Source organism: Gadus macrocephalus, chromosome 6, assembly GCF_031168955.1.
Source record: "Gadus macrocephalus chromosome 6, ASM3116895v1".
NCBI lineage: Eukaryota > Metazoa > Chordata > Actinopteri > Gadiformes > Gadidae > Gadus > Gadus macrocephalus.
Genome location: NC_082387.1, coordinates 23379930 through 23406047, shown reverse-complemented (window position 1 = coordinate 23406047; position 26118 = coordinate 23379930). Strand labels below are relative to the sequence as shown.

Sequence of the window (26118 nt, the reverse complement as noted above, 5' to 3'; positions counted from 1 at the left end):
CTGCCTAAGCACATGCTTGTGTCAGCAAGTATTTTGAGTCCTCAGAGTATGTATCTAACTGTATTTAAGAATCAGAATCATGACTCAAAAATTCATGACTTGCTGTATCGTTTGAAGCAATTTGCATTTGCCCGCCAGTCTTCCCTATGAATATTAATTGATTCCCAGGTTGAGATCTCTTCTTAGCAGAACCTCACTACAACGACTGCTAGGCATTTGTGGACGCTCCCTAAAAAAAGAGGCGTCAAAGTAAGCAGGGGTGCGTTTCAAAGTCGAACGGTCCTCTGTTGTTCTCCGCGCAGAGCGGGGAGACGGCCCTGCATGTGGCCGCTCGCTACGGAAACGTGGACGTGGTCACCTACCTCTGCAGCGTCAAAGCCAACCCGGACCTGTCCGACCGGGTAAGAGCATCAATCGGCCTGTCTTCAATACACTACCTGGCGGTTTCAACACTGTGAGGCATGGCGTCTATTGTGATCACTGGTGTACACTGTTATGTGTACACTGTTAAACTTGAGTTTGTGACGGTCAGTTGCCTAATTAGTTACTCTTGACATATCTTTGTTTTAGTCTCCCTTCGCCAAATTTGTCAAAGCTTTTACAAAAAGTGACTATGAAGGACTTCACCTTTTATGAGGACATCCCTAGCTGATTTAAGATTAAGTAAGAAAAAGTACTACTAATTAGGAGTCCTTAGGTCAAAGATGTCTACCAATATGAAGTCGGGGACATTAGATTCAACGTTCGATTTCTAACTTCCACTAAGGAGACCGAAACTATGATTCTAAATATGTCGACCGATAAAGATCGTGAGACCATCGATTCAAGATGTCCACCACCGAGGAGTCAGAAAGTATGGATCCAAGACCTCAAAGTACCTCGATTCCACCGAGAGGATCGACAAAGAGCCCCACAGGTCAAACTCAGCGCCTTCACCCTCTCCCTCTCCCACCCTCCCTCCCTCCCTCCCTCCCTCCCTTCCGTCGGTCTCCCACCCCATCAGGAGCAGGAGACGCCGCTGCACTGCGCCGCCTGGCACGGCTACTCTGCGGTGGCGCGGGCCCTGTGCCAGGCCGGCGGCCACGTGGACGCCAAGAACCGCGAGGGGGAGAGCCCGCTGCTGACGGCGTCGGCGCGCGGCTTCGCCGACATCGTGGAGTGTCTGGCGGAGCATCGGGCCACCATGGAGGCCACCGACAAGGTGGGTGTGTCTCGGGGGTGTTGAGTGTCGAGACCGAGAGATGTTTTGAATCCTTTGTGGTGGAAAAGTGAAGGGCAGCTGAGAGATGAACAGGCATTCCCCATCCCGGTTTTGTCTGTCGGACACTGTTTGGCGAGAGTTGCACAAAAAGAAGGAGAAACTTGCATACCCAAACTTCAAGAGACTTATTTGGTATGCGAATCCAATGAATCCAATGGTACATTAAAGTTATCTCCAAAAACCGGACTGAAAACACTCAGTCAGCCTTTAGTTCAAAATGCCGATTGTGCTATTTAATAAAGGGTGGATTTAGAACAACTTTTTGTGTGTGTGTGTGTGTGTGTGTGTGTGTGTGTGTGTGTGCGTGTGCGTGTGTGCGTCGTGTTTCCAGGACGGCCACACGGCGCTGCACCTGGCCGTACGCAGGTGTCAGCTGGAGGTGGTGCTCTGCCTGCTGAGGCACCCCTGCCACGTGGACCAGCAGGATCGCCACGGCAACACGGCGCTGCACATCGCGTGCAAGGACGGCAACCTGCCCATCGTCGCCGCGATCTGCGGGGCCAAGGCCGGACTGGACCTGCCCAACAAGGTCAGGCTCGTCTCCTCCCATTAAACCTGGACCAGTCCCACCAGTCACACCTTAGAGATGACGACAAAGGGAGAGGTTTTTTTTACTGATTACTAATGCTGGCCCAGATGTGCGAGTTCTCTGTTGATTTATTAGTTATGCGCTTAAAGACCCCCGCTTCCAGCAACATCATCATGGTCTAAGCCAATGTTTAAGGGGACCTATTATGCTTTTTCGACTTTTATGACCTATAAACGTTGTTATAATGATTGATAGTCATGTTTAACCATACTAAAGTGTCAAATAATGCCGTACATGCATTTCGACGTATTCCCTGCTGACAGTCTGGGGTGGCTGTGCAGAGCGCTAAACACTCGGGACAACGTTTGCGATTCACTTGTTCACATTTCCGGGAAGTCATCTACGTAGAGGCACTCCTGCCGCGCCCCCATATGCCTGGTCGAATCTGCACGCGCACGCTTCAAGGAAGGTAACCAATCACAACGGAGTTGGGTTGGCAGGAGGGGGGCGGAGAAGGACGAAACCGAGCGTTGACAGAGAATGCTGAAAGCGCCCAGATGAGAGGAAGAGTTTCCCGAAAATCTACATCGTTTTTTGTGTATGGTTAAACATGACTATCAATCATTATAACAACGTTTATAGGTCATAAAAGTCGAAAAAGCATAATAGGTCCCCTTTAAGCTAATAATAATAAAAATACCCCGTTCACCCAGACTTTAGAGCATGTAATCTAACGTCTGAATTGTGATACTATTGAAGCTCTAAATCTCTTCCCTTTTGGTCTCCCAGCTAGTATGTCTGTTGTCCTACCTGAAGCTGAGATCGGTGTGGTCATGGCCGATAATGACCGGTGTTTCACTGTGTTTTAGCGGTACCTAACTAAGGAATGTACGAGGACATTCTTTGTCCGTGGTGCTTTTATGATTTCATAAAGAAAACGGGGCAGCATTTTCTACCAAGCAGCATCACCGATATCCCGGGTAACCTGCTTGGCCTGGTGACATGCAAACAAACGGTCAACATCACGACTTCCACCGTAGTCTTAAAATAGAAACCGCAAACAGGAGGCTCCCTGTTACACATTGTGTGTGCATGTGTGCGTGTGTGCATTCAGTGTTTGCCCAACGAGCCGTTCCCTCTGAAGGTTTTGTTTTGACATGGCTACCCACACATTGGACCTTGGTCTTGTGTCTATAGACGACACCGGCCGTTTTAAATATATTCAGATCCAAGAGCACTCGTGCAGCCGGAGCTCATGCATTGGGCTGTCCCTGCGCACACACAAACACACTCTAGTTTTGATAGTGAAGAAAGTGCTGCGATTTGTATGACGGATCTGTTTGTTTTCTTGAACCGTAACAGCACGCATCTCGGCCTGTTGGCCCCTTTCGCCTCCAGCTCTATGCTAAACATACTAAACTATACTAAACAAGAGCGTCTCCCTGTCCTCCCTCCCTGGTTCAACTTTGAACCGCTTCTTCCTTTGTTTGAATCACATGGGTGCTAATTTAATCCGTCACCACAGCTCAAGCGAGTGTGATGTGGATGGCGAAGGCACGGGGAGTCTGTGTGGAGCAGACAAGAACAGGCTGCGTATCGTCGCGACCGAGCGGTGGTTAAACAAACCCCGAGGCGACGGAGGTCTTGAGACCCGGGACCACGGCCGCCATCACGCCCCTTTGTTGTGTTGGTACAACGGCATTGTTCGCACGGCCACAAGTGGAAGGAGAGCCGGTTGATATTGCTCAGCATCGCTTCACTTTTATCTATTGTTTTGTCAGATGTGCTCATATTTCCCTCGGGGAAGGGAAGTCTCCATTACGCGTGTGTTAGCGCACAGTTCCAGCAGCAAACCACGGAAAACCCCCACCCCTTCTTATTGATTTTTCATTCCCCGGCCCTGTCAGCGCGTTAACAGATGGGCGTTAGTTTCCGCACGTGGTTACGAAACGGTGCATGCTGTGTCCCGTTCGGAGTCTAGGCTTTGTTTAATGTTCTGCACCACGGTGTCATTTGTAGTCCGCACATCATTGCAGACCCGCTAGCTAGCAGAACCTATTTTTCTTCTCCTCCTGGCACTGCAGGTCTGTTGTAGCCGCACCTAGAGTTTCAATCAATACTCGGTTACTGTGTAACACATCCAAAACGTCTAAATGTTGGAATTGAATATGGGAACGCAAGTAGGGAATTCCAACCGACAACATGGGTTGCGGTGATGAGGTCTGTGTGTGTGCGTGTGTGTTCCTGCTGAATTGTTATGTCACTCAATTTGTTTCAATTGTAACTCAATCGGGCGCATGGTGACTCAAGTGTTTTAAGCTGAAATGCTGAATCTCCTCAGAAATATCGTTTTTTTTTAACTGAATCGCAACTTATGCCCAATCGCAATACGTACCGTACCAGCACTCAAACGTTGCAACGTGAGGTCCCTGCGGACTCCCTTTCCGATTCCCCTCCCTAAAATACATGAGCTGAAGGAGCAACACTTTAGAAGTGTCAGATCAAAACACGACTTTCTCCAAATGCAGATTCTCTTGTTAAAAACAAACGACCAACCTCCTTCCATCCTCTCCACTCCACTCACCACGGACTCTTCTCTCTCCCCCCCCCCCCCGCTGTGTGCAGTACGGCAGAACGCCCCTGCACCTCGCCTCCAACAACGGGGCTCTGGAGGTGGTCCGACATCTGTGTCTGGCAGGAGCTAACATCGATGCTGTCACCAACGTGAGTCAACGCTCTCTCACTCACACAATCACTCTCACACACACACACACACACACACACACACACACACACACACACACACACACACACACACACACACACACACACACACACACACACACACACACACACACACACACACACACTCTGACAGTGCCAAAGACAACACTCGCACCAAACCGTCGTGGGCACTGGTGCCTGACCTTGAAAAGGTAACCAGCAGAATAACAATGCTGTTTCTTCCTCAGGCTGTTTGCATGATATCAGTGCCAGAACACAAAAAGAGCCAAAATAGGAGACATATAATATATGAATAAGATTAAACACCCTGGGTGGTTGGCATACAGATTCATTTGGATAAGTAAATTTTATGCTTGGGCTGTCAAGCAAGTCTTTTCCTTTATTCACCCCGTTTTTATGTATATGTAATATACGTGTATATATATGCTAAACAGTAGGAAAGCGCTGAAAGCAGATTTGGGACACTAAGAGGATTGGGATCTGCCTCTTTGGTGAATGCAAGGCTTTGGGTGTGAATAATGTCAGGGACACCGTCCTAATAGGTGTCCCCATTGAACCCACATCAGGGCTGATACTGTGTGTCCTTGATCTTGTGTGTCCTTCTTTGCTCAAACTGCATAAGTGATGCACAGTGATTATATTGGCTCGATAAATGTATGTTCTTATTTGATCAAAGGATTAGTGATACTGCTGAGTGTGCAGCTAAAGGAAAATGTCTTCCTATTTAACCTGAATAAAAATGGAATTATTTACACTTTAGCACACATTGATAAAGTTTTTACAAATATTGCTCATAGTAATATCTTTAACACATATTTCGATTCATAAAATAGCCTATATGAAAATTAAAAAATTTTATATATGCAATTGTACATTGACTAGATGAACGAACAGCATTAGTGTAATTTTAAATAGATTAGTCCCAGCCTATGATGTGACACGGGCTAAATGCTATCCCCAAATCACTCCACATATAGCGTTGATGTCTTTCTACAGAGGGCTTTAGTAATACTTCTATGAAGGGAAGAGGACACGGGCATCAACACTGGGGTTTGGGGCAGCTGGTTGTATAGCCAGCTATAAGGGTCCTCTATAAATGTTTTAACATTGATTTGACGCTTCAATGTTTTAAGCTGAATAAGTGAAAATGAGAAAGAGGATTTCTCTGGAGTTAACCTAGAGTAGACGGGCTACACATCCATATGCTCCTCTCCTCCTCTGCCGTCAATCCCCTGCCTGTTAATATTGCATTATGGCTGAGATGCTATACATGTTTAATCTAGAAGGCAGCTACTGGGGTCATGTATAATTTATTGGCCCTTTTTGCTCAGCGTCTTCGATTGTTTGGTTCTTCAGGATGTGTTATTTGGACGGTTGAATGGAATGACTTTAAAAAAATTGCTGCCTCACATAAGGTGCATATAATATGTTATCGGTTTGAACTTGAATTTCCGAAATGGTTTGAGTCTGACCGTAGAGTGTTGCGTATTAGTAAGACATGTTTTGCCCTTTTCTTCAGGCTGTTTTGGAAGTATATTGTGAGAAAATATTTTATTACAGATAAAATGTTTCTTTATTTGAGATTTGGGACAGATTGATCGATTGCAGGAATCAACGCTATGGAAACCTTTCTGTGTGAACCAGGCCTGAGTGGCATTAGGAGTATGATGAGCATGTCTCTAAACTGATGGAAGTGTATGGAGGGAATTGATCGTAGAACATTAGGTTTGATCTCCTGTTGTTGTTTTTTTTATTCCAAAGGACGGCAAGACTGCAGAAGATCTGGCCTCAAGCGAACAACACGAAGTCATCTTCGTACTGCTCGGCAGGCTTAAAAAGGTACACACACACACGCACACGCACACGCGCGTGCGCACGCACGCACAAGCACACCGAGGCACCACCATAGCTGAGCATAGCAACACCGGTGGGTTGAATGCTGTTAGAATCAGAGGGAAGGGCTGAATAGGGGGATGACATTGAAGTCGCTGTGTGGAGGTGTTGAACAACGTCATTCTATCAAGTCTGCTAGACTCGATCAACTTCTCCGTCATCTTAGCTCTGGAGCTAGCAACACCTTCAGTCGAGAATCAATGTTGCAGATGAAAACACAAATAATGTATAACTGATAAACTAAGCAGCGAACTCGCTGCATTTTGTAGACCAATAAACTGATTTTAGATTGTTTATTACATCGAATGCATATGATAAGCATTGGGTATACTCCAAACAGTTTGCATAAATTCTGTTTGCATTTTACCTAACTGATGATCTTAAATCAGTTGTAAACACCTCAAGGACTATCTCCTCCAAACACATTGTGAAACACTAAAACATGAACCTTTAGTCATTCGGCAGACGCTTTAATCCAAAGCGATTGTACAAGTGAAGCTGAGAGCAATCAAAGCATACAACCAAAATTGGAGTAGCTACAAAGCCAAGGGAAAGTGCTGCACAACCCATGGGTTCAGCTTTCAACAGGGCTGGGTCTCTCTCTCCCCAGGACAACCACAAGCTGAGCTACATCCAGCAGCTGCGTCCCAGCCAGCTGCTGCAGCCCAGGATCAAGCTCAAGCTGTTCGGGCACCAGGGAGTGGGCAAGAGCACCCTGCTGGAGTCCCTGAAGTGCGGCATCCTGCGGAGCCTGTTCAGGAGGAAGAGGACGAGGGTCTCCAACCCGTCGCGCCACCCCAGCTCCCCCATCGCCTCCAAGCCCGCCGGTAGGGGGAAGGTCTCCTAAGTCAGTCGCGTCACGAATAAACAACCACGGAGACAACACAATAATCAGGGGAGAGTCTTTTGCGTGAACTGCATTTGACAAAACAATGGCGACTTAAATGAAGCAAATTGCAAAGGAGGTATTTGAATAGCGTCATAGCGTGACTGTCATATTTGGGTATTTTGTGGGCTATTTTTGTATTCCTTTTTATTCAATTTGGGCCCTGGCTGCGGGCACTTCGAGCACAGGTTCATGGCCTGTTTTCTGCTGAGCGCTTTGTGCTCTGTTCACCATCTTAACCTGATAACCTTGACAGCTGAGGCCAACGCTTGCCCTCGGGGCTTTGACTGTCTTCTTCCCCAGTCAGACCTGCAGACAGTGATTACTGAGGCTCACAAAGAACCCCGCGCACACACAAGAAACACACACACGCACACGTCCCCCCTGTTAATGTTTCTCTTAACTTATCTGTGTCTCTGGCGTGTTCCGTCTTCCTTTCTCTCTCTTAATCACGCACTCTTTCATGAACACACACGCACACACACGCCTTCACGTCATGTGCACACATACACCCTCGCATAGACTCATCCTTTCACCCAAACACACACCCTCAGACAAACACACACGCACGCACGCACACACACACACAGATGTTCACATGCGTTCTTCCTCACACACACACACACACACACACACACACACACACACACACACACACACACACACACACACACACACACACACACACACACACACACACACACACACACACACGCACACACACACACAGATGTTCACATGCGTTCTTCCTTACACACACACACACACACACACACACACACACACACACACACACACACAGAAATACATTCTATTGTGTTGGTCCTTAACCACTCTTTACCGGCACCATTATCTCCTACAGAGGCCTGCTTCCCTCCCTGATAATGGCCGTCTAGAGTTGCTCATCTGAAGCACCAGGGCCTCTGTAGCCCAACATTCAGACCGGATTTCTTTAAAGCCTTTTAAACACTCTGGGGAAATGCTTACCAGAATGAAGAGATTGTTTTTGATGCATGCTATGATTTGGAAATGACAAATCGGAGACATTGACATGGTAGTTAAAAAAATATATATATAATGTATAGGTAATGCACTTGGTTTTCTTCTGTTCTGTGCACTATAAATTGTGCACCGTCTAATTATGGTATGTTCATTTTGATGAATCCCTCATCAGGAAAGTCAGCATGTGGTGATGTGTGGGTTCAGCATCATCATGTTCATCATGTTGACCCACACGGTTCTGCCTTCGGAAACTGGAACCTCGGATATTCATGGCTGTTGCTTTAAAACAGCCGGCCTCAGTTTAAAGAGTTAATTTCAAGACTAATACCTGCAAGAAAGGGGGCAGAGTGGTGCAGGTGAAACCAATATAGCTCTCTTGATCAATATCTCATTCTGTCTATATCACTCTCCATCTACATTCCTCCAGTCTAAATAAAGCTGGCTGCACACACACACACACACACACACACACACACACACACACACACACACACACACACACACACACACACACACACACACACACACACACACACACACACACACACGGAAAATAGCTTATGTTCCCTTTAACCCCAAAAAAAAGGAGATTTAGGCCTGCTGCCAGAGGAGAGATGTGGCCACAGATGTTGGGGCAGCGCTTCATTCCTCAGGACCAGAGCAGAACATTTATAATGAAAAGTCAGTCAGCTGTCTCTGGAAGTGAGCGAACCCAAGCAGGCCTCAAATTCTGCCCCACTGCATGGATTGAATTCCCCCATAGATTCCTATCTGTACTCCTGCCTACACAATGTTTCATGTGATACGTGGGACTAGAGTAGTGTTTTCATGCGTACATTCAGACGTTGTTGGCTTCGATTCGATTTTTTTCTGTGGAACTCTATTTTTTGCATTTATTATTTTGGGATTGAAAATCACATACATGCACATCTTTGATCAGTGACTGTTGGATCAGTGACTGACCAATCAGGTTGGATCCACTTTCTAAAGCTCTTAAGTGTTTAAAACGTGGCTGAACTGGAGATTAATTATTTCTTTCTCTGGAGCTTTGCAACATTGACGAAATATCCCACAAGCGCTCTCCTTTTGTGTGGAAACAGCACCCCCATGTGTCTGAAAATAGACCTTCATACAAACCAAACATACCGACGACAAGTCACCAACGGTCTGATAAAATGATCACATACAATAGTTTACATATGACGCTTTCAGCCCAATTCATCTAGGCTGGTGAATGCATTCAAAACTTTGCCTGTGTTTGTACGTAAAGATGTATATTCCTACACACACAGAACCCACTAACACTGGATTGTTGCGTTAAACCCCCTGTGTTGTGTCCATCTCCCTGTAGTCTCTGTGAGCATCTCCAACCTGTACCCCGGCTGTGAGAACGTGAGCGTGAGGAGCCGGAGCATGATGTTCGAGCCCAGCCTGACCAAGGGGGTGCTGGAGGTGTTCTCCCCCGTCCACAACGCCCTGTCCTCGGCCGACGAGCTGGCCACCAGGGCCATCGACATCCAGAACACCAACATCAACGGTGAGGCCCTCGGGGTGTAGGGAGGGGTAAGATCGTACTGACACTGGCCCCCGGCGTGTAGGGTGGGGTAAGATCATACTGATGCCTCATGATAATACAATCATCCAATGGACACTAGGGATGAGATGAGATTCGCCTTTTTAATCTCACATGGAAAATGTGGGCGTCAGGGTAGAAGGTGATAGGAATTTAAAAAGAGATAAACGTTGTTCAATGACTAAGGTTGAGGGGTTGGGTAGACATCAAGATGTTCACTGAGGAATTAATGTATTTCATTGAAAGCGAGGTTACATTACGGTCTGTGACGGTTCCTTGCTGCAGGTGAAGGTTTGCTGAGTTTTCTGCTGAGTTTTGAAGTCCACTGTTCTGCACTTCATGCGATGAAGAACCTGCACGTCAGCAGCTGCCTTATAGCACTTATAGCGATTAAATCAAAATGAACTGAGCTGCGGTAAAACACAATATTACACCACTTAGTCTGGGTATAGGGGGCGGGATAGTCTAGGGGGGGTTAGGGTGCTTTAACTCCCAGCATTAAGGCACTGGGTTCAATACCCCCCCCCCATGTACAATATACATATAGGGCGTAGGCATCATTGAGCAAGGTGCCCTAAATCCTTCCTGCTCCTTAATATAATGCATCTAAATTCACTGACCGTCGGTCGCTTTGGATAAAAGTGTCTGCTAAATGCCTTGAATGGCAATCGATTTTATCGTAGCTATAGCATTGAAACAGTCCACCTTTTCAATCCACAGAACAGACAGCCCTCAGGCATATATACTGTAGGTACATAGGTTACTGAAGGGGAAATTCACCCATGCTCTCTACTGCCCCCTGCAGGCGTGGGGGACTTCAGCGTGTGGGAGTTTTCTGGGAACCCTGTGTACCAGTGTGCCTACGACTACTTTGCGGCCAACGACGTGACGGCGCTGCACCTGGTGCTGTTCAGCCTGGAGGAGCCCTACGAGACCCAGCTGGGACACATCACCTACTGGCTCAACACGCTCAAGGCCCTCTCCCTGCCCTCGGACAACATCGGTCAGCACCCGTCGCGCGCGTGTGCGCGTGTGCGTGCGTGTGTGTGTGTGTGTGTGTGTGTGTGCATGTGCGCGTCGTGTGTGTGTGTGTGTGCGTGCGGGCTCGCGTGTGTGTGCTCATAAGTGTGCGTGCTCATGTGTGTGTTGGGTGTTGTCAGGATGGGGGGGGGGGGGGAATGCTGGTCGATTCATCCGTGAAGCAATTTTTCCCCCATTTTGCATATGGGGCCGAATATCGACTTACCCTTCTACTCATGAACATGCAAAGGAGAAGGAATGACCCTTCTCGTTTGCATGTGTGAGACGATCCAGTTTTTACCGTCACTTGCGTTGAGTCGGCTGCAAGCTCACAAATAAGAGAACTTTTCCAACTATGTTATGTATTTCCATCATTGGGTTTTCATAATATTCCTGTGTGTGTGTGTGTGTGTGTGCGCGCCCCCCCCCCTGCCTCCCTCAGCGTTGGCAGGCCGCCTGCAGAAGCCCCTGGCCGTGTCGCTGGTGGGCACCCACGCCGACCTGGCCAACGTGCCGCGGGCCTTCTCCGGAGAGTTCCTCTACGACAAGGAGCGGGTGCTGCTCAAGGAAGTCAGGAACAGGTGCGTGGCGCTGTCCCGGCGGCCGCGGCTGCAGCTCAGTGGGGCACAGCGGGTTGGGCTGGACACCGCAAGGTTGCTAGTTCGATCCCCGGGCTCTTCCTAGCCGAGTGTCGAGGTGTCCCTGAGCAAGGCACCTGACCCTAACTGCTCCCGACGAGCTGGCTGTCGCCTCGCGTGGTTGAAAGCGCCGTCGTCGGTGTGTGAATGTGTGTGTGAATAGGTGAATGTCGGGCAATATTGTAAAGCACTTTGGATGAAAGCACTAGTTAAACTCAGTCGACCCACCGTGGTTTTACTAGCCGTGGCTCAGGAGGGCCCAGAGGTCGGTCGACCAGCTGGCGTGGGGCAATGCTATCATCTTTTTTTAAATAACCCCACTTCTTCATGCTTCATTCGTACGTGTATTTTAAGTGCAGAGTTAGAAGACCGGGTTAAAAGAGGGAAGTTGTACTGCTGTATTAGTTAAAGGAATATCGAGAAATGTAAATCTTCTCTCTATTCTCGACAAGGTAAAGTATTGGGCCCCGGGCCAACGGGGAACTTCTACGATCCGTCTGCTCTATCGCTACAGGGGGGGAAATGTTGCTGACCATAGTAACGACCATAAAGGCGACCGCTATAGAGACTATGGACTCTGCTATCGCGGGGAGTTCTAAATCAATTAAAATGTCTTCTCTATCACCTATTCTGTGTGATATCAGGCTGGTGCAAAAATGCTGTGAACCAAATTTCTGACTAATTTATTTTGGAAATATTATTTTCATGCATAGATATTTATGCATCCCCGATGTGCTGCTCCACTTGTGTCCGGTCATTGAGTGGAGCTGGCTGCTGTGTGCCCTCCAGGTTTGGGACCGACCTTCAGATCAGCGACAAGCTGTTCGTCATGGACGTCGGAGCATCGAACTCTAAAGACATGAAGACACTGAGGAGCCACCTGCAGGAGCTACGGACCTCCATTATCTCGGTAGACCACACACACAGACGCACGCACGCACGCACGCACGCACGCACGCACGCACGCACGCACGCACGCACGCACGCACGCACGCACGCACGCACGCACACACACACACACACACACACACACACACACACACACACACACACACACACACACACACACACACACACACACACACACACACACACACACACACACACACACACACACACACACACACACCAATAATGGGGAATTCGGGTGACACAGCTGAAAGAAATTGATCTAAAGGAGATGCGACTTTGAATCTATTTTATTTTAATTAATTTACATTTCATTTTAAATCAGTCTCTGCTCTTGCATATCATGTATCGGACATCCCTGCACAACATATTGCAGATTTATTCATTTCTCTCCATCACCACCCAGATTGCACCACCTGAACCTTAACCTGCTGGTTCATACTTTTGACCACAAGACCACACACACACACACACACACACACACACACACACACACACACACACACACACACACACACACAACCCAAAAACGGTACTCACAATAAATCACGCTGGCACATGCGTTGACTCCCTCTCTTCCCCCTCCCCCCGCCCGTGTGTCTCCCCTTGGGTGCTCCTCTCTCCACGGGGGGCTCAGAGGTGCGGCCCCATGACCTTGCTGTCGGAGCGTCTGCTGGCCGCGCTGCCCGCCTGGAGGAAGCTGAGCGGACCCAACCAGCTGACGTCCTGGCAGCAGTTTGTCAGCGACGTCCAGGAGCACATCAACCCGCTGGCCAGCCAGGACCACCTGCGCACGCTGGCACAGCAGCTGCACAGCATGGGAGAGGTGAGCAAGACGGCCGTGGCGGCCCGCGCAGTGTGATAGCCGGCATCTCTGCCCCAACGTGCTGAAGGAGAGGGACAAAAACGTTCCTGCACCTGCATGCTAAAAGGTGACATTTTATACCACCAGGTGTGAGTGTGATTAGCCGTTAAAAGTGTTAAATGCGGGATAGATGAGCGACGTTTGCTACGGTCCTCCGGGTAGGCTGGAAGACCCACATCTAGGGGGACAGGCCCACTTGTGACGCCAGAAGCCAGACCAATGGCGACCCTGCCTTAGCTGAATCTCTGAAGCTAAGCAGGTGTGGGCTTGGTTAGTACTTGGATGGCAGACCAACTGGGAACACTTGAGTTGCTGCTGGAAGTGGTGTGGGGTGTTGGCCAGTAGGTGGCACTCTTCCCTCTGGTCAAAACATCACTCCCGATCGCCCCAGTGCAGTGACGGGGACACTGTGCTGTCGAAGGCGCCGTCCTTCGGAGGAGACGTAAAACCGAGGTCCTGACTCACTGAGGTCGTGAAAGACCCCAGGGCACTTATTGCAAAGAGTAAAGGGTTTCCCCGGTGTCCTGAATGAGCCAACCAGGCTCATTCAATCTGGCCCCCTGATCATCCCGCTGTATAATTGGCCGATTCATTAATTCCCTCGCTCTCCACCTCACGCTGGTGTGTGGTGAGCGTTCTGGCGCAGATTGGCTGCCGTGCATCACCCAAGTTGGTGCTACACCCTGGTGGTGGTGAGTGAGGTCCCCCCCTTCAATGTAAAGTGCTTTGGGGACTTGAAAAGCGCTATATATGATGATTATTATTGTTATCATTATTATATTAGGAGGGAGATTATCAAAACGGCTTGTAGCGGCTAATCACACTCACACCTGGTGGTATCATATGTCTACTTTTAAAATAATGGGGTCTAAAATGATTGTCCCATGCTACCACTGCGTTCTACCACTTAAGGGCACTGTTTGATTATGAGTGCTACTGCCTCGAGGTCCATCTGCTAACAATCATACATCAGGAACAAGGAACTAAAAAGGGAACATTTTGTCTGAGGAGGGCCTAACAGTTAAACAAAGCGCTGCCGAAAGTAATTTGGTGATGAGTCACGCTTCACCACAATGAGCTTGTGGATTTTGTGTCTCTTTCTTGCTTTACCCAACCATCTAACACTAGTAGCATTAAACATTTGCATGTGTGTGGGTGGTAAATATTAATAATTTGTTCACTGTGTGGCTCTTCACCATATGTTTTAGCGAACTGCTCTCTCATTTACCGTACTTCCCTCCTCTCTTCTTCCTGCACTCCTACTCAATGTGATTCATTAAATTAAGCATCTCTCTCCCTCTCCTCTCCCTCTCCTCTCCCCCCCCCCCCGCTGTGGGCAGATCAACATCATGCAGAGCGAGACGGTGCAGGACGTGGTGCTGCTGGAGCCCCGCTGGCTCTGCAGCAACGTGCTCGCCCGGCTGCTGTCGGTGGAGACGCCCAAGGCCATCCACCACTACAGGGGGCGCTACAGGCTGGAGGAGGTGCAGGCGCTGGCGCCCGACAGCGACGTGGACGAGCTGCTGCAGATCCTGGACGCCATGGACGTGTGCGCCCGCGACCTCACCAACCCCTCCATGGTGGACGTGCCGGCGCTCATCAAGACCAACGGTCTGCACCGCTCCTGGACCGAGGAGGACGACGACGAGGAGGGGCTGATCTACGGCGGCGTGCGGCTGGTCCCCGCCGAGCACCTCACGGCCTTCCCCTGCGGCCTGTTCCACAAGCTGCAGGTCAACCTGTGCCGCTGGAGCCACCAGCAGAAGCCCGAGGAGGGGGAGGAGGAGGGCGGCGGCGGCGAGGAGATGGACCGGGACATCCGCCTGTGGACCAACGGCGCCAAGGTCAGCCAGCCCAGCGCCGAGGCCATGGTGCTGCTGGTCAACCACGGCCAGGGCGTGGAGATCCAGGTGCGGGGCCACGACGCGGAGCGGGCCAAGTGCTACGCCCTGCTGGACGCCGTGTGCAGCATCGCCGAGAACCTGCTGGCCTCCACCCTGCCGGGCCTGCTGACGGCCAAGTACTACCTGAGCCCCCAGCAGCTGCGGCAGCACCAGGGCCCCGTCATGGTCTACCAGCCCAAAGACTTCCTGCGCGCTCAGCTGCAGCGCGAGTCCTCGCTCACCAACACCATGGGCGGCTACCGCGAGGGCTTCAGCAGCGTGCTGGCGTTCGGCTGCGCCGAGGTGTACCAGCGCGGCAGCCTGGGCGCGGACATCCACGTCTCCCACGTGTGCCTGCTGGCGCGCCGGAAGCTGTGCCGCATGCTGGACCCCCCCGACGCCCTGGGGAAGGACTGGTGCCTGCTGGCCATGAACCTGGGCCTCACGGAGCTGGTGGCCAAGCACAGCGGCCCCAACGGGAGCCCCCCCCCGGGGGAGGAGGAGGAGGAGGAGGAGGAGGAGGAGGAGCCGGAGCCGGCGCCCAGCCCGACGGCGGCGCTGCTGCGGGAGTGGAGCGGGCGTCCCGGCAGCACGGTGGGCGTCCTGATGGCCAAGCTGAGGGAGCTGGGCCGGCGGGACGCGGCCGACTTCCTGCTCCGGAGCTCGCCCATCTTCCGGGTCGACGCGGAGGCGGCGGGCGCGGCGCCCGGGGGCTACGTGGCCTCCTGCCACGGGGGCACGTCGTACAACTCCATCAGCTCCGTCGTGTCCCGCTGAGGCCAGCCGAGACGGACCCTGACTCGGACCGCGTGGATTCAGAGCGGCGACCGTACCGAGGGGAGCTATATACTGACGACCCCCCCCACCCCAGATAAAGTATTTCGGTTTTCCCGGCCCCCGGCAGGAGTTTAGAGACCCGTCTTGATGAACATTAAGTGCGGCCTTTACCCAGAGACTACCTGCATCTCCCTCCTCCATCGCTCCGGGTCGTGGAGGTGGCCGGTTGAGTGGATGTCGTGCCGATGCCTCCCATGTGATGTAAAGACCCTGTTTTCCCAACATGAATGTGTCTAGAGTCACTCGAGTGTTCCCAGAAGGAATAATTTGCTCAGCTGCTTAACTTCTTAATCTGTTGTGCTGCTTTGTTTTTTTTTTTTGTTTTGTGTTTTACAATAAGCACACTCCCTTAAGACTTAAGACTCTCTTTGTTGCAATCGGTCTAGTGTGTACACGTGATATCAGCCTCTTGGTTCACTGAGTTATTTAGTTGCGGTCGTCCTACAGTGTAGGTGATATTAATTGCTGCTGTACTTGGTCCATTTCAGCCGACTCATTCCCACCTCTGTTCCAAACGGTCTGGACGACGATGGAGATTCAGATCGATGCCGAATGTTATGTATCTATTTTTTTTTGTTGTTGTTTTTTTGGCTTGACTGGCTTTTAGCCCTTTTGCCCCCCCCCCCCCCCCCCCCCCCGCGCCCTACCCAAAGATAAGCACAATATCTCTGTTGAAAGGAAATAGTTGTACTCTTTAAACATCAGAGGAGCTGTGCCTTGTTCAAACTTTTAAAGAAGACAAATCAATACATTCCCTCAAACCTGGTTCCTAGTGAGAAAAACAAAGCAGTGCGCAATGTTGTTTAGATGCTGTTAAACGGAAAGAAGCATTTGAAAAGTGTATCAAAAGGCAACTTTAACGGCGGCAAACAGGGTAGAGTGGTGCACACATACTTGATAGTTTAAGCGCGCATAAAGGGATTACAATGCACCAAACTTGCATCACCCTGTATCTTGATGAAATGTACATGAATGGTGTTGAATTTTATTAATGAGGAGGTGAACCCTTTACAGCCAAAACCACCTGTTGAGTGGACCTGTGCATGTGGATATTTTCCTTGTCTTGATTGGTAAGAACTATAGAGGGTCAAATGTACTAGAACACAGCTTCTAGGGAATAAGTTGTGTTGTTCCCATGTAGACATAAGGCCTGGCTTTAACTTCCCCCTTTGGGTTTCGGTGTGGTCTGACTTTCCCAATAATAGAGAATAATGTATTTGGTACAGCCCAAAAGCGCCACCATTTTACATACCCTGGAAGTAAAATCCAACTCTTTCTGACCCGCACTGACAATTGGACTTTGACTCCAATTTTCAACTTTTTTCTACCCCATGTCTAAGGAAATCCTTTTTGTTACATGTCGAAAATAGTGTTGCACACGTGGTACAGAAACAGGAGGTGTATAGGTTTTTGAGATTTAACATGGAGGTTTTGGACATAATGGCACTTGTTTTGTGTGTGCCTTCCTTGCCAGCATCCACAGTATTCCCCCTCTTTGCCCAAGAACGTAAATCTGATGCTTCATATGCTACTGTTGGGGCTCCCTGACGATTTCCAATCTATCCAGTGTACTTATTGGTACATTGTAAATACCTAAGACCTATGTGTTGCTTCTGTTTCTCATGCCCACTTTTTTATTTTGTGTATATATATATATATATATATCTATATATGTATACAGTATATATAATATTCCAAGCGGTCTGTCCAAATCGGTTGTTTGTAAAGAGGCAACATGAATGTACTGCAAGTGTTTTTGTTGTGAGTATAAAATATTGCATTAAAATGAAATCTTCACTCAATTCCACTCTGAACTAGTATATACACGTACGATCTGTTGAACGGAAATGTCCCGTTAGGTTTAGACATGGAAACCTATCATTTACCTGAGGCTGGGTTGTATCTGTCATATTGTTGCCAACTGTTGTGTGCCTATACACGCCTTGTTTCTCAATCATTTTATACGCTTCAAAAAATTCTGAAAGGAGAAAGGTTTTCCTTTTTCCTGCTTCAAAAAAAAACTTTGTAAAGGTTGTGTCTGAATGATACTGATGCGTGGTGTGTCTTCTCTACATTTCTCTCCCTCAAAGTTGGAGCGAGAGAAGAAAAGAAAAATGGGAATTGTAGGCTGACTTATTTACCTGAGTCTTGTTCTTTGAGGTACATAGACCGATGAGCCAGAGTTTCGAGAAAGAGACAAGAGATGTTAGCCTTGGCTATATCCTATAGGCCTCCAGTAGATTGAATCATAGTCTTTTGTTACATTTATTCAGCATGTTTTCAACTGCAACATTCATAGTACTTCTGACACTTAACAGTGTTGCACATTTTTATAATAAATTCTTTACCCGATTTGCATTGGTTTTATTGCCTCAATTACAGCTCTTCATGTTAAATAATTTGCCACAAAGCAACTGTATATTTTATGCAACTTTGTTTTTTAGAATGCTTTCTTGTAAGTTATTTCATAAGAATAATTTCCAAGTAGCTGCACTTTCGTAGTTGAAAGAAAAATTTGCTGTTAAATGTGCGTGGTAGAAAAACATAGTCAACGTTACCATTAAAAGACACTTTTAATGGTAACGTTGACACTAAGAATATTAAACATAAAAATGTGAATGAAAAAACAGTACCACCAAGGTGGTCCAACATCATCCCACAACATAAAATGTTTTTATTTGTACGCCTAATAGAAACTATTGGCAGAAAGCAAATGACTGGCATACTCAGCAATTGACCACCTGCGACAACATACCCGTTTCACAGGATGTCCTAGGCGGGGAACTTCCTGTCATGGTCCCTTAGGCCCAATCCCATTTCTACCCCTTCCCCCTTCCCCTTACCCCTTCAAAACAAGGGGCAGGGGTAAGGGGGAAAGGGTTAGAAATGGGATTGGGCCTTAATGCAGTTGGCCAATGGCAGGGTGAAGTGACTTGCAGTCATTCTTTCATAATGTGAAAAGGAGATAGTTGCTGTAATGGCTGCACTGATAGTGCACTTATGTAAATGACATGTTGCTGAGTCGGATGATGTAACGGGTTAAATGTCTATATTTGACGTCATTTGCCTCCTGCCTCGCCGTTGAGTCCTGGGCCGCAATATCCCCCCCCAGCCCCGGTGTGTGAGGTCCCTCTGTAAGAACCAGAGACTGTAGTCTTAGGACTGGATCGACACCGAAAACCCCTGTTCTGTCGTGGGCGGAACAAAATCACCGCCCCTTGACATGCTGTTACTGCTGACTGTTTCCTAATTTAGCCCACTTTTTTTTTTTTTCACAAGAAGGCCTTAGTCTGGCCTCAATAAAACCACAGAACATTAATTCCCCTTAATATTAACACAAAACTAGTAACGTTTAACAAGCCGGTTGGTTAGTGAATGCGAAAGGAGTTCTACACCTGCTGCTTTAATGACCTCTCAATGATGACACTGGTTCCTGCACTAAAATATTTGAGGAAACATAACCAAAACTAACGACGCCTACTTTAATAGCAGTATCTAGTGTCTTTTGTTTTCTTACTTTTTCTAAGAAACACGAAAAATATGTATTTGCCCAATCTTAGTGAAGCTAGTCCTTGAAATCCTGACATGAGGAAATGATCTACTATTATTATCTACTATTTACTATCTAATTATTGAATGTCCTAGGAAAGTGTGTGTGTGTGTGTGTGTGTGTGTGTGTGTGTGTGTGTGTGTGTGTGTGTGTGTGTGTGTGTGTGTGTGTGTGTGTGTGTGTGTGTGTGGGGGGGGGGGGGGGGGGGGGGGGGGGGGGGTTTGGGAGAGAAAAAAATGAAACACTGTGGCATTTTTTTAGGAAGTAGCCAAGCATCCAAGACCGTCACGTGCTGTCACGGGATCACATGATGATGACGTCATATGTATGGGCGGAGTTTCAAGGGAAAAAACACCTCACAGGACCAATCAGAAGATACCGTATGAGCTGCTCCAGCGTCGCTCCTGCATTTATAAACTTTGTGCACCTTAGTACTCCAAGCTGTCTTCTCTAACAACATCTAAGACTACAGTAAGTTTACGCTGTCAGTTGGCTTTTTTCATAACCGAAGGTTTTTAAAGCTTCTCATTTACATTGCAATATATTTTATTTTCATAAGAAATTCGTACAAAGTATAATGGAAAAATTCCGTGTTTGGGGAGTTGTTTTTTTTCGGATCCTAAAAGGCCCGACTGAACACGGGACTTCTGATTGCCATTTCGATCCAGACGTGTCAAATTCCACATTGCTTTAGTAGTGTATTGCTTGCAGATTATCATTTTACTACGGTGTCGCGGTGAATCCTTGTAGCCCTCCTGTTTTTTTTTTTGTTTTTCTTCCCATCCAGAATTCGTTTAATAAATCAAGCAGATCTTTCATGGGTACCCGTTTCAAATATAAACAACACCGTGTCCATCGTCCGAACAGCTCAAATCAATAACATCCGTGCACTGGCTTCGGTAGGGTCCTGGTTTTGTTTTCCTCTGGTCTTAAAGGCTGCGCCGCCGCCCGGATCCCGTGACTCGGCTCACACAAAGGGCTGTGTTTTTTTTGGGATTTCAAGATTTCGTTTCTGTAATCCGTTTTCTCCTCAGACGAGAATCGACCACATTGCGTCTTCTTTCCATAGCCGTGGCTATTTCAGCTCTACTCGGTAAACAAGTCGATCTTGCAGGCCCATGTCCTTGTTTTGTTAAGAGGGAATGTTGTATCTGGGAGATATGGATCTGGACTAGCTTGTTGATCGTGGATGTCTTTCAGCGTTCAGTCGATGGATTTGTGTAACCATGACCATCGTTCCTGATTTGTATATGCTAATTTGATTACATTTAACCTAACTTGTTTTTCTCCCCTTTCGTTTCCCACTAGACGCCATGATGATGCTGCCTCTAGCGGTAGTTACGCTGTGCCTCAGTGCAGTCCTGTCTGCTCCCACATTAGACTCTCAGTTGGACGAGCACTGGAACCTATGGAAGGGGTGGCACAACAAGGAGTTTCATGTGGTGAGTCTTTGAATTGGTGTTATGAAGAATCTCAATGTACGGAATTAAAATGCATCTATTTAAAAAAACGAATGGTGTAAAAAAATATATTGACTTGTTGACCCGTTTCTATATTAAAGAAGGAAGAGGGCTGGAGGAGGATGGTGTGGGAGAAGAACTTGAAGAAAATTGAAATTCACAACCTGGAGCACTCCATTGGCAAGCACTCGTACAGACTGGGGATGAATCACTTTGGAGATATGGTAAGAACCGGCACACACAAGGAAGTGGGACAGTGTTGGTGGTGTTTCTCAGGTTTCTGTTCAACACCCGCCTTACTACCTGCCCCGATAAACAACCACACCCAGCTAAAGAATGTTAGCGAAAGTTGCCGATTGGCCATGTCATCAAAACATTCATTTTAATACGAAAAAAAACAAGCCCAGAAGAGTATTGCACACTGTCCCAAAGTGTTTTGTTGTATACGTTTCCAACAAGAACCAAACAATCGCGACAGTTCTAGACGGAAGCGTATTCCACAAATGGCCGCGATGTCCTGACGGTGGTGTCACTGTTGTGCTGCTCTGTCCTGTCTCTCCAGACTCACGAGGAGTTCAGGCAGGTGATGAACGGCTACAAGCCCAGGCAGCAGAGGAAGACCAAGGGATCCATGTTCATGGAGCCCAACTTCCTGGCCCCTCCCCCCGCCGTGGACTGGAGAGAGAAGGGCTACGTGACCCCCGTTAAAGATCAGGTATGTCCCTCGTTCATCCCCCGTGCAACAGCTCCCTGCTACGTTTCATCCCCTACTTGATGCTATCCTGTGCATTGGATATATATGGGAAGAGCATTAGTGTATCTGGAGTCCATGTTTATCACATAGTAGGAGTGTAACGGTACACAAAAGTCGCGGTTCGGTACGTACCTCGGTTTTTAAGTCACAGTAGGGTATGGTTAATAGTTTCTCAACCCGTAGATAAGCCGCAATGAAAACGCCAATAAACTTGGTTATGGCATTTGTATTTCTGAATTCCCAGACGGGGGATGTTGAAATAGTGTTGTGAGCTGGGTTTTTTTTTTCCCAGCAACGGTGATGGTAACACTTGGATGGTGCCTTTTCCAATGCGTGTGCATGTTAAAGTGCTGTACGTAGACGCGGAGAGCCCTCTCCGTGTCTGCCTCTTTTTTAACTATCCGTCGACGGCATAGACCTATTGGTCGATGCAACAGAGGCAGCAAGGGTTGTGATTGGTGATCTAACAAAACCCTTTCCTGAATCACTTCTCCGGTTTGACTTTGCACCTTAATTACTTTGTACATTGTTTACTTTGCACCTTTAAGGACCAATAAAGCACAAAATAAGATTTGAAAAGCTTTGGAAGTTTATTTACCACACTGCTTACATGGTTTGTAGTCAACATATAAGATGGATCGTGCGGCGAATTGCATTGCGTATCCGACATCCCGACGGAGAGCGGCTGAGCGCATTACGGCGTCGGAGTAGTACACTTTGGCTAAACGGTCCGGGTGGAACTCCGATTTCAAGTTTTAAATTCCGGATCGCAAAACAAGCCTTTGCATTCGCCATCCGGAATCCCAACCTTACCTCGGCACTGTACGTATTGCATGATCTGCGGTACACCTCTGTAACCCCACCGAAGTGCCTGTACCGTGACGGTTCGGTACAAATACGTGTACCGTTACACCCCTACTATGTAGTGAGGGAAGTATACACAACCTAAACAGGTGGTATTTGAACATTGGAGTCCAGCCATGTGACCAAAGTGAGAACAGTTTTTGTTATCTATTTGGTTGCAAAATGGATCCAGTCTGAAGTGCAGACACGCACTTGCTAAGCTTGTCACAAAGGACAAATCCTTTTCCTTTTGAAGAAGAGGAAAGGGGTCTGACTGTGTTGAAGTTGCTGGCAGCTTCTTCTTTTTTTTTTTATTGGAATTCCTAAAATGTTTGAATCTTTATGGCTGATATGAGGGGACATTCAAGTAAGATGTCGTCTTCGGGTTAAAATGGGTAGCATTGTTCCATTTGGACAAGAGTTTTATTTTTAGTGGACCCGTGTTAAAAGCGCAGACTGATATGGTTCATATTTGGTAGTTTTCTTTTTATCTGTTTACCACACACTGTTTGCTAACACCCCCCCCCCCCCCCCCACACCCCCATGTCAGTGATGGCTCCTCCCCCTGTACAGTACATTAGGCCTGGGGCCTTGAGCTGAAACTTGAGCTATCACCCGTGAACAGGGGTGGCTGGTGGGACAGGAGTGGCAACAATATTTTGACCTACTTTGAAAGGTCGTAAAGCTAGCGGTCCGCAAACGGACCAGGCCTTCCTTTTGTATTTAGTTTAGTCCAACGATTGCAGTAAAATTATAGATCATGGCCATAAAATCGTAAAAGGTAATAAACCCAGTGTTATCCGTATCTTGCCGATTACACTTCCAGTTTTGTTTCAAATGTCTGTGAAGGTTCATGTACCACCACGAATGTCTGCAGTTCAGACCTTTTTTCAGTATTTTAACCCAACCTTTCTCCCTGTGCCGCCCTTCCAGGGCAATTGCGGTTCCTGCTGGGCCTTCAGTACCACCGGGGCTCTTGAGGGCCAGCAGTTCAGGAAAACGGGCAAACTGGTGTCCCTCAGCGAGCAGAACCTTGTTGAATGCTCCCAGGCAGAGGGAAACGAGGGCTGCAACGGAGGCCTCATGGACCAGGGCTTCCAGTACGTGGAGGACAACGGCGGCCTGGACTCTGAGGATTCCTACCCTTACCTCGGAACTGTACGTATCGCATGATCCGTTTGGTAGAAGTGGGAAATGATTATATAGATGTGTGTCATGATAAACTTTGATAAAAGACGTTGGGTCTTTACATATGTCTTCATGTAATAATGGCAGATGTTTTTTTTTCCTCAGTATCTCTTGCTAACTGTTTCACTGCCTGCTTCCTCCCCTGTTGTCCAGGATGACCAGCCTTGCCACTACGACCCCAAGTTCAACTCGGCAAACGACACTGGCTTTGTGGACATTCCGAGCGGCAAGGAGCGCGCCCTGATGAAGGCCGTGGCCGCCGTGGGACCCGTGTCCATCGCCATCGACGCCAGCCACGAGTCTTTCCAGTTCTACGAATCAGGTGAGCTGCTTTGCTCGTGACACTGCGACGGCAGGTTTGGCACTGCCTCTTTAACGTGCATTTACTTTTTTTTTCCTTGGTCAAACAACTTTTAATAATTTTTCATAACGTGGCGTTCTTAAGGTATCTACAACGAGAAGGCGTGCAGTAGTGAGGATCTGGACCACGGTGTGTTGGTGGTCGGCTATGGCTTCGAGGGCGAGAACGTTGATGGCAAGAAGTACTGGATCGTCAAGAACAGGTGAGCCTTCTTATGACTTACTACCCGTGTAGGGCAAGAGATGCGCCTTTGGAGTGATGTACTTTTTTTATTTTTTTTAACCCAATGTATTGGCTCTCATATTTTGACAAGACTGTAGCTTTGGATGATTGTTTTTAAATCTAATGCTGTGTCCAACCTTGCAGCTGGAGCGAGAAGTGGGGAGACAAGGGCTACATCCTCATGGCTAAAGACAAGAAGAACCAATGTGGAATCGCAACGGCTGCCAGCTACCCCTTGGTCTAGCTGCCACAGCATTTCAGTGGTGATGAACCTAGCATTTTGAAATGGTACTTGCTGGAGATGGCCATTCAACAAAAAAAATTAAGTGTTTTTAAATCAAGCTTAAAGAAGGCAGGATTAACTTTGTCAGCTAAATACACTGTCATGTTTCTGCATGTTTTACGGAGAAACAATGGTTTTAGGGAATGCCATTTTATAATGGCTTGATTTTATGCCACTTTATTCATTCATGGTCTTTTGAGTCTTTGTAAATATGTTTGCCTACTTTCTAGCCATTTTCTTAACCCCTTACCTTGTCCGTTCCATAAATGTTCAATTCTCTTTTTTTTTTTTTTTTTTTTATTACTTTTGCTGTGATCAATTAAATTTGTGGAACTGTGGTTTGACTCTGGTTTTCCTTCATTCTATTCCAATAAGATTTTCCCTCTGATTGCAATGTCTTTCAAATCAAATGCAGGTCATGACTTTGACAAAGACCCATTATCTGAGGTTTACTGCCCGAGTAAAGAAAATAATAACCGTCAAAATCATGCGTTGTGTACTCTGGGTACGATTGGCAGTTACCTTCTGCTGCCAGTTATCTCACGTGCCTGTATTCTTCATATTCATCGTGTGCTGGCAAGACATGAGTCATGCTTTTCCTTGTGCTAGGGAGCCCTGAGGATTATTCACTTCCTGCCTTCTTTTGGCTAACCATTTCGAAACTTTACGATTTACTTTTCACATGGCTACCCTATTGCATAACGAATGCCCTAGTTTAATAATGGATTATTGTTTAGATCTGTTTTTGAAACCTACCGGAGTTACCCCAGAAATACGACGCATCTTCTTAAATGTTGACCTGATAAAACTTGTATTAAAAATAATAATAATCCTTGTATTATACAATGTGTAGTGACTCAACTTGGCCTTTGTGTACACAAACTGACAAAAGTACACCATGTGCTAATCGAGCAGCCATTGGTGGTTTAAGATTCCAGTTCTATTTTAGTAGCGTAAGTTTGTATTGGAGTCCTGCTTGAATCCCATTCAAACCCGAGGGCTGAGTGACCCCATTCATTAACCCATTCAACCCACATCACTAAGTTACCACTAGGGGTACATCTCTTGCCCCCTAAAAACATTGACTAACTTTCTACAGTATGTTAAACATTTTTGGTTCATATTGTATTGACTGGTGAAGAATTCAAACAATTGAAATGGTCTTTATTCATTTGAAAACAGCTCACAATTACCATTCCAAAGAGAAAGGCCAAATAAATGATTGAGTCGACCATGACTTCTTAACTGAAGCGTGCATAAACAATTTCTCTCGGCGCTAAGAAATGAGTCCACCATTTGTCTGCGGTGGCCGTTAATTCCAGAGAACGAGAACACTTCCTCTTGCTGTTTTGTTTGTTCTCTCGCACTTCTCCTGCAGAACACGTTTCCTGGTGCATGATTGATTAGAGTGAATGA

At 47.5% G+C, this 26118-nt stretch overlaps 3 protein-coding genes across 4 annotated transcripts in view; 2 read left to right on the top strand and 1 right to left on the bottom strand.

Moving 5' to 3' along the window:
- Nucleotides 1-233: 233 nt before the first annotated feature.
- On the top strand, nt 234-18393 carry LOC132459130 (death-associated protein kinase 1-like; the record flags this gene model as incomplete). Its single annotated transcript, XM_060053509.1, has 12 exons — nt 234-401; nt 1004-1201; nt 1593-1790; nt 4416-4514; nt 6297-6374; nt 7039-7255; nt 9668-9853; nt 10695-10892; nt 11352-11490; nt 12337-12457; nt 13094-13282; nt 14662-18393. Coding segments are annotated over 12 exons (3111 nt in total), but the record flags the coding sequence as incomplete, so codon positions are not given.
- A 1512-nt stretch (nt 18394-19905) lies between these two features.
- On the top strand, nt 19906-25040 carry ctsla (cathepsin La). Of its 2 annotated transcripts, none has more exons than XM_060055155.1 (8): nt 19906-20062; nt 20900-21033; nt 21153-21275; nt 21614-21766; nt 23582-23806; nt 23990-24158; nt 24282-24399; nt 24564-25040. In XM_060055155.1, exons 2-8 carry the CDS (start codon nt 20905-20907, stop codon nt 24661-24663), a joined length of 1017 nt encoding a protein of 338 aa, XP_059911138.1. In that variant the 5' UTR covers nt 19906-20062; nt 20900-20904; the 3' UTR covers nt 24664-25040. The 2 variants fall into 2 exon arrangements, with proteins under 2 accessions (XP_059911138.1, XP_059911139.1); XM_060055156.1 differs by lacking the exon at nt 19906-20062 and adding an exon at nt 20261-20684.
- The window catches only part of fbp2 (fructose-1,6-bisphosphatase 2), a 10669-nt gene continuing 9441 nt past the window's right edge, over nt 24891-26118 (bottom strand). The window contains exon 7 of the mRNA XM_060055159.1: nt 24891-26118. This exon is cut by the window's right edge and continues 359 nt beyond it. The gene's annotated coding sequence lies outside the window, so the exon portion shown is untranslated.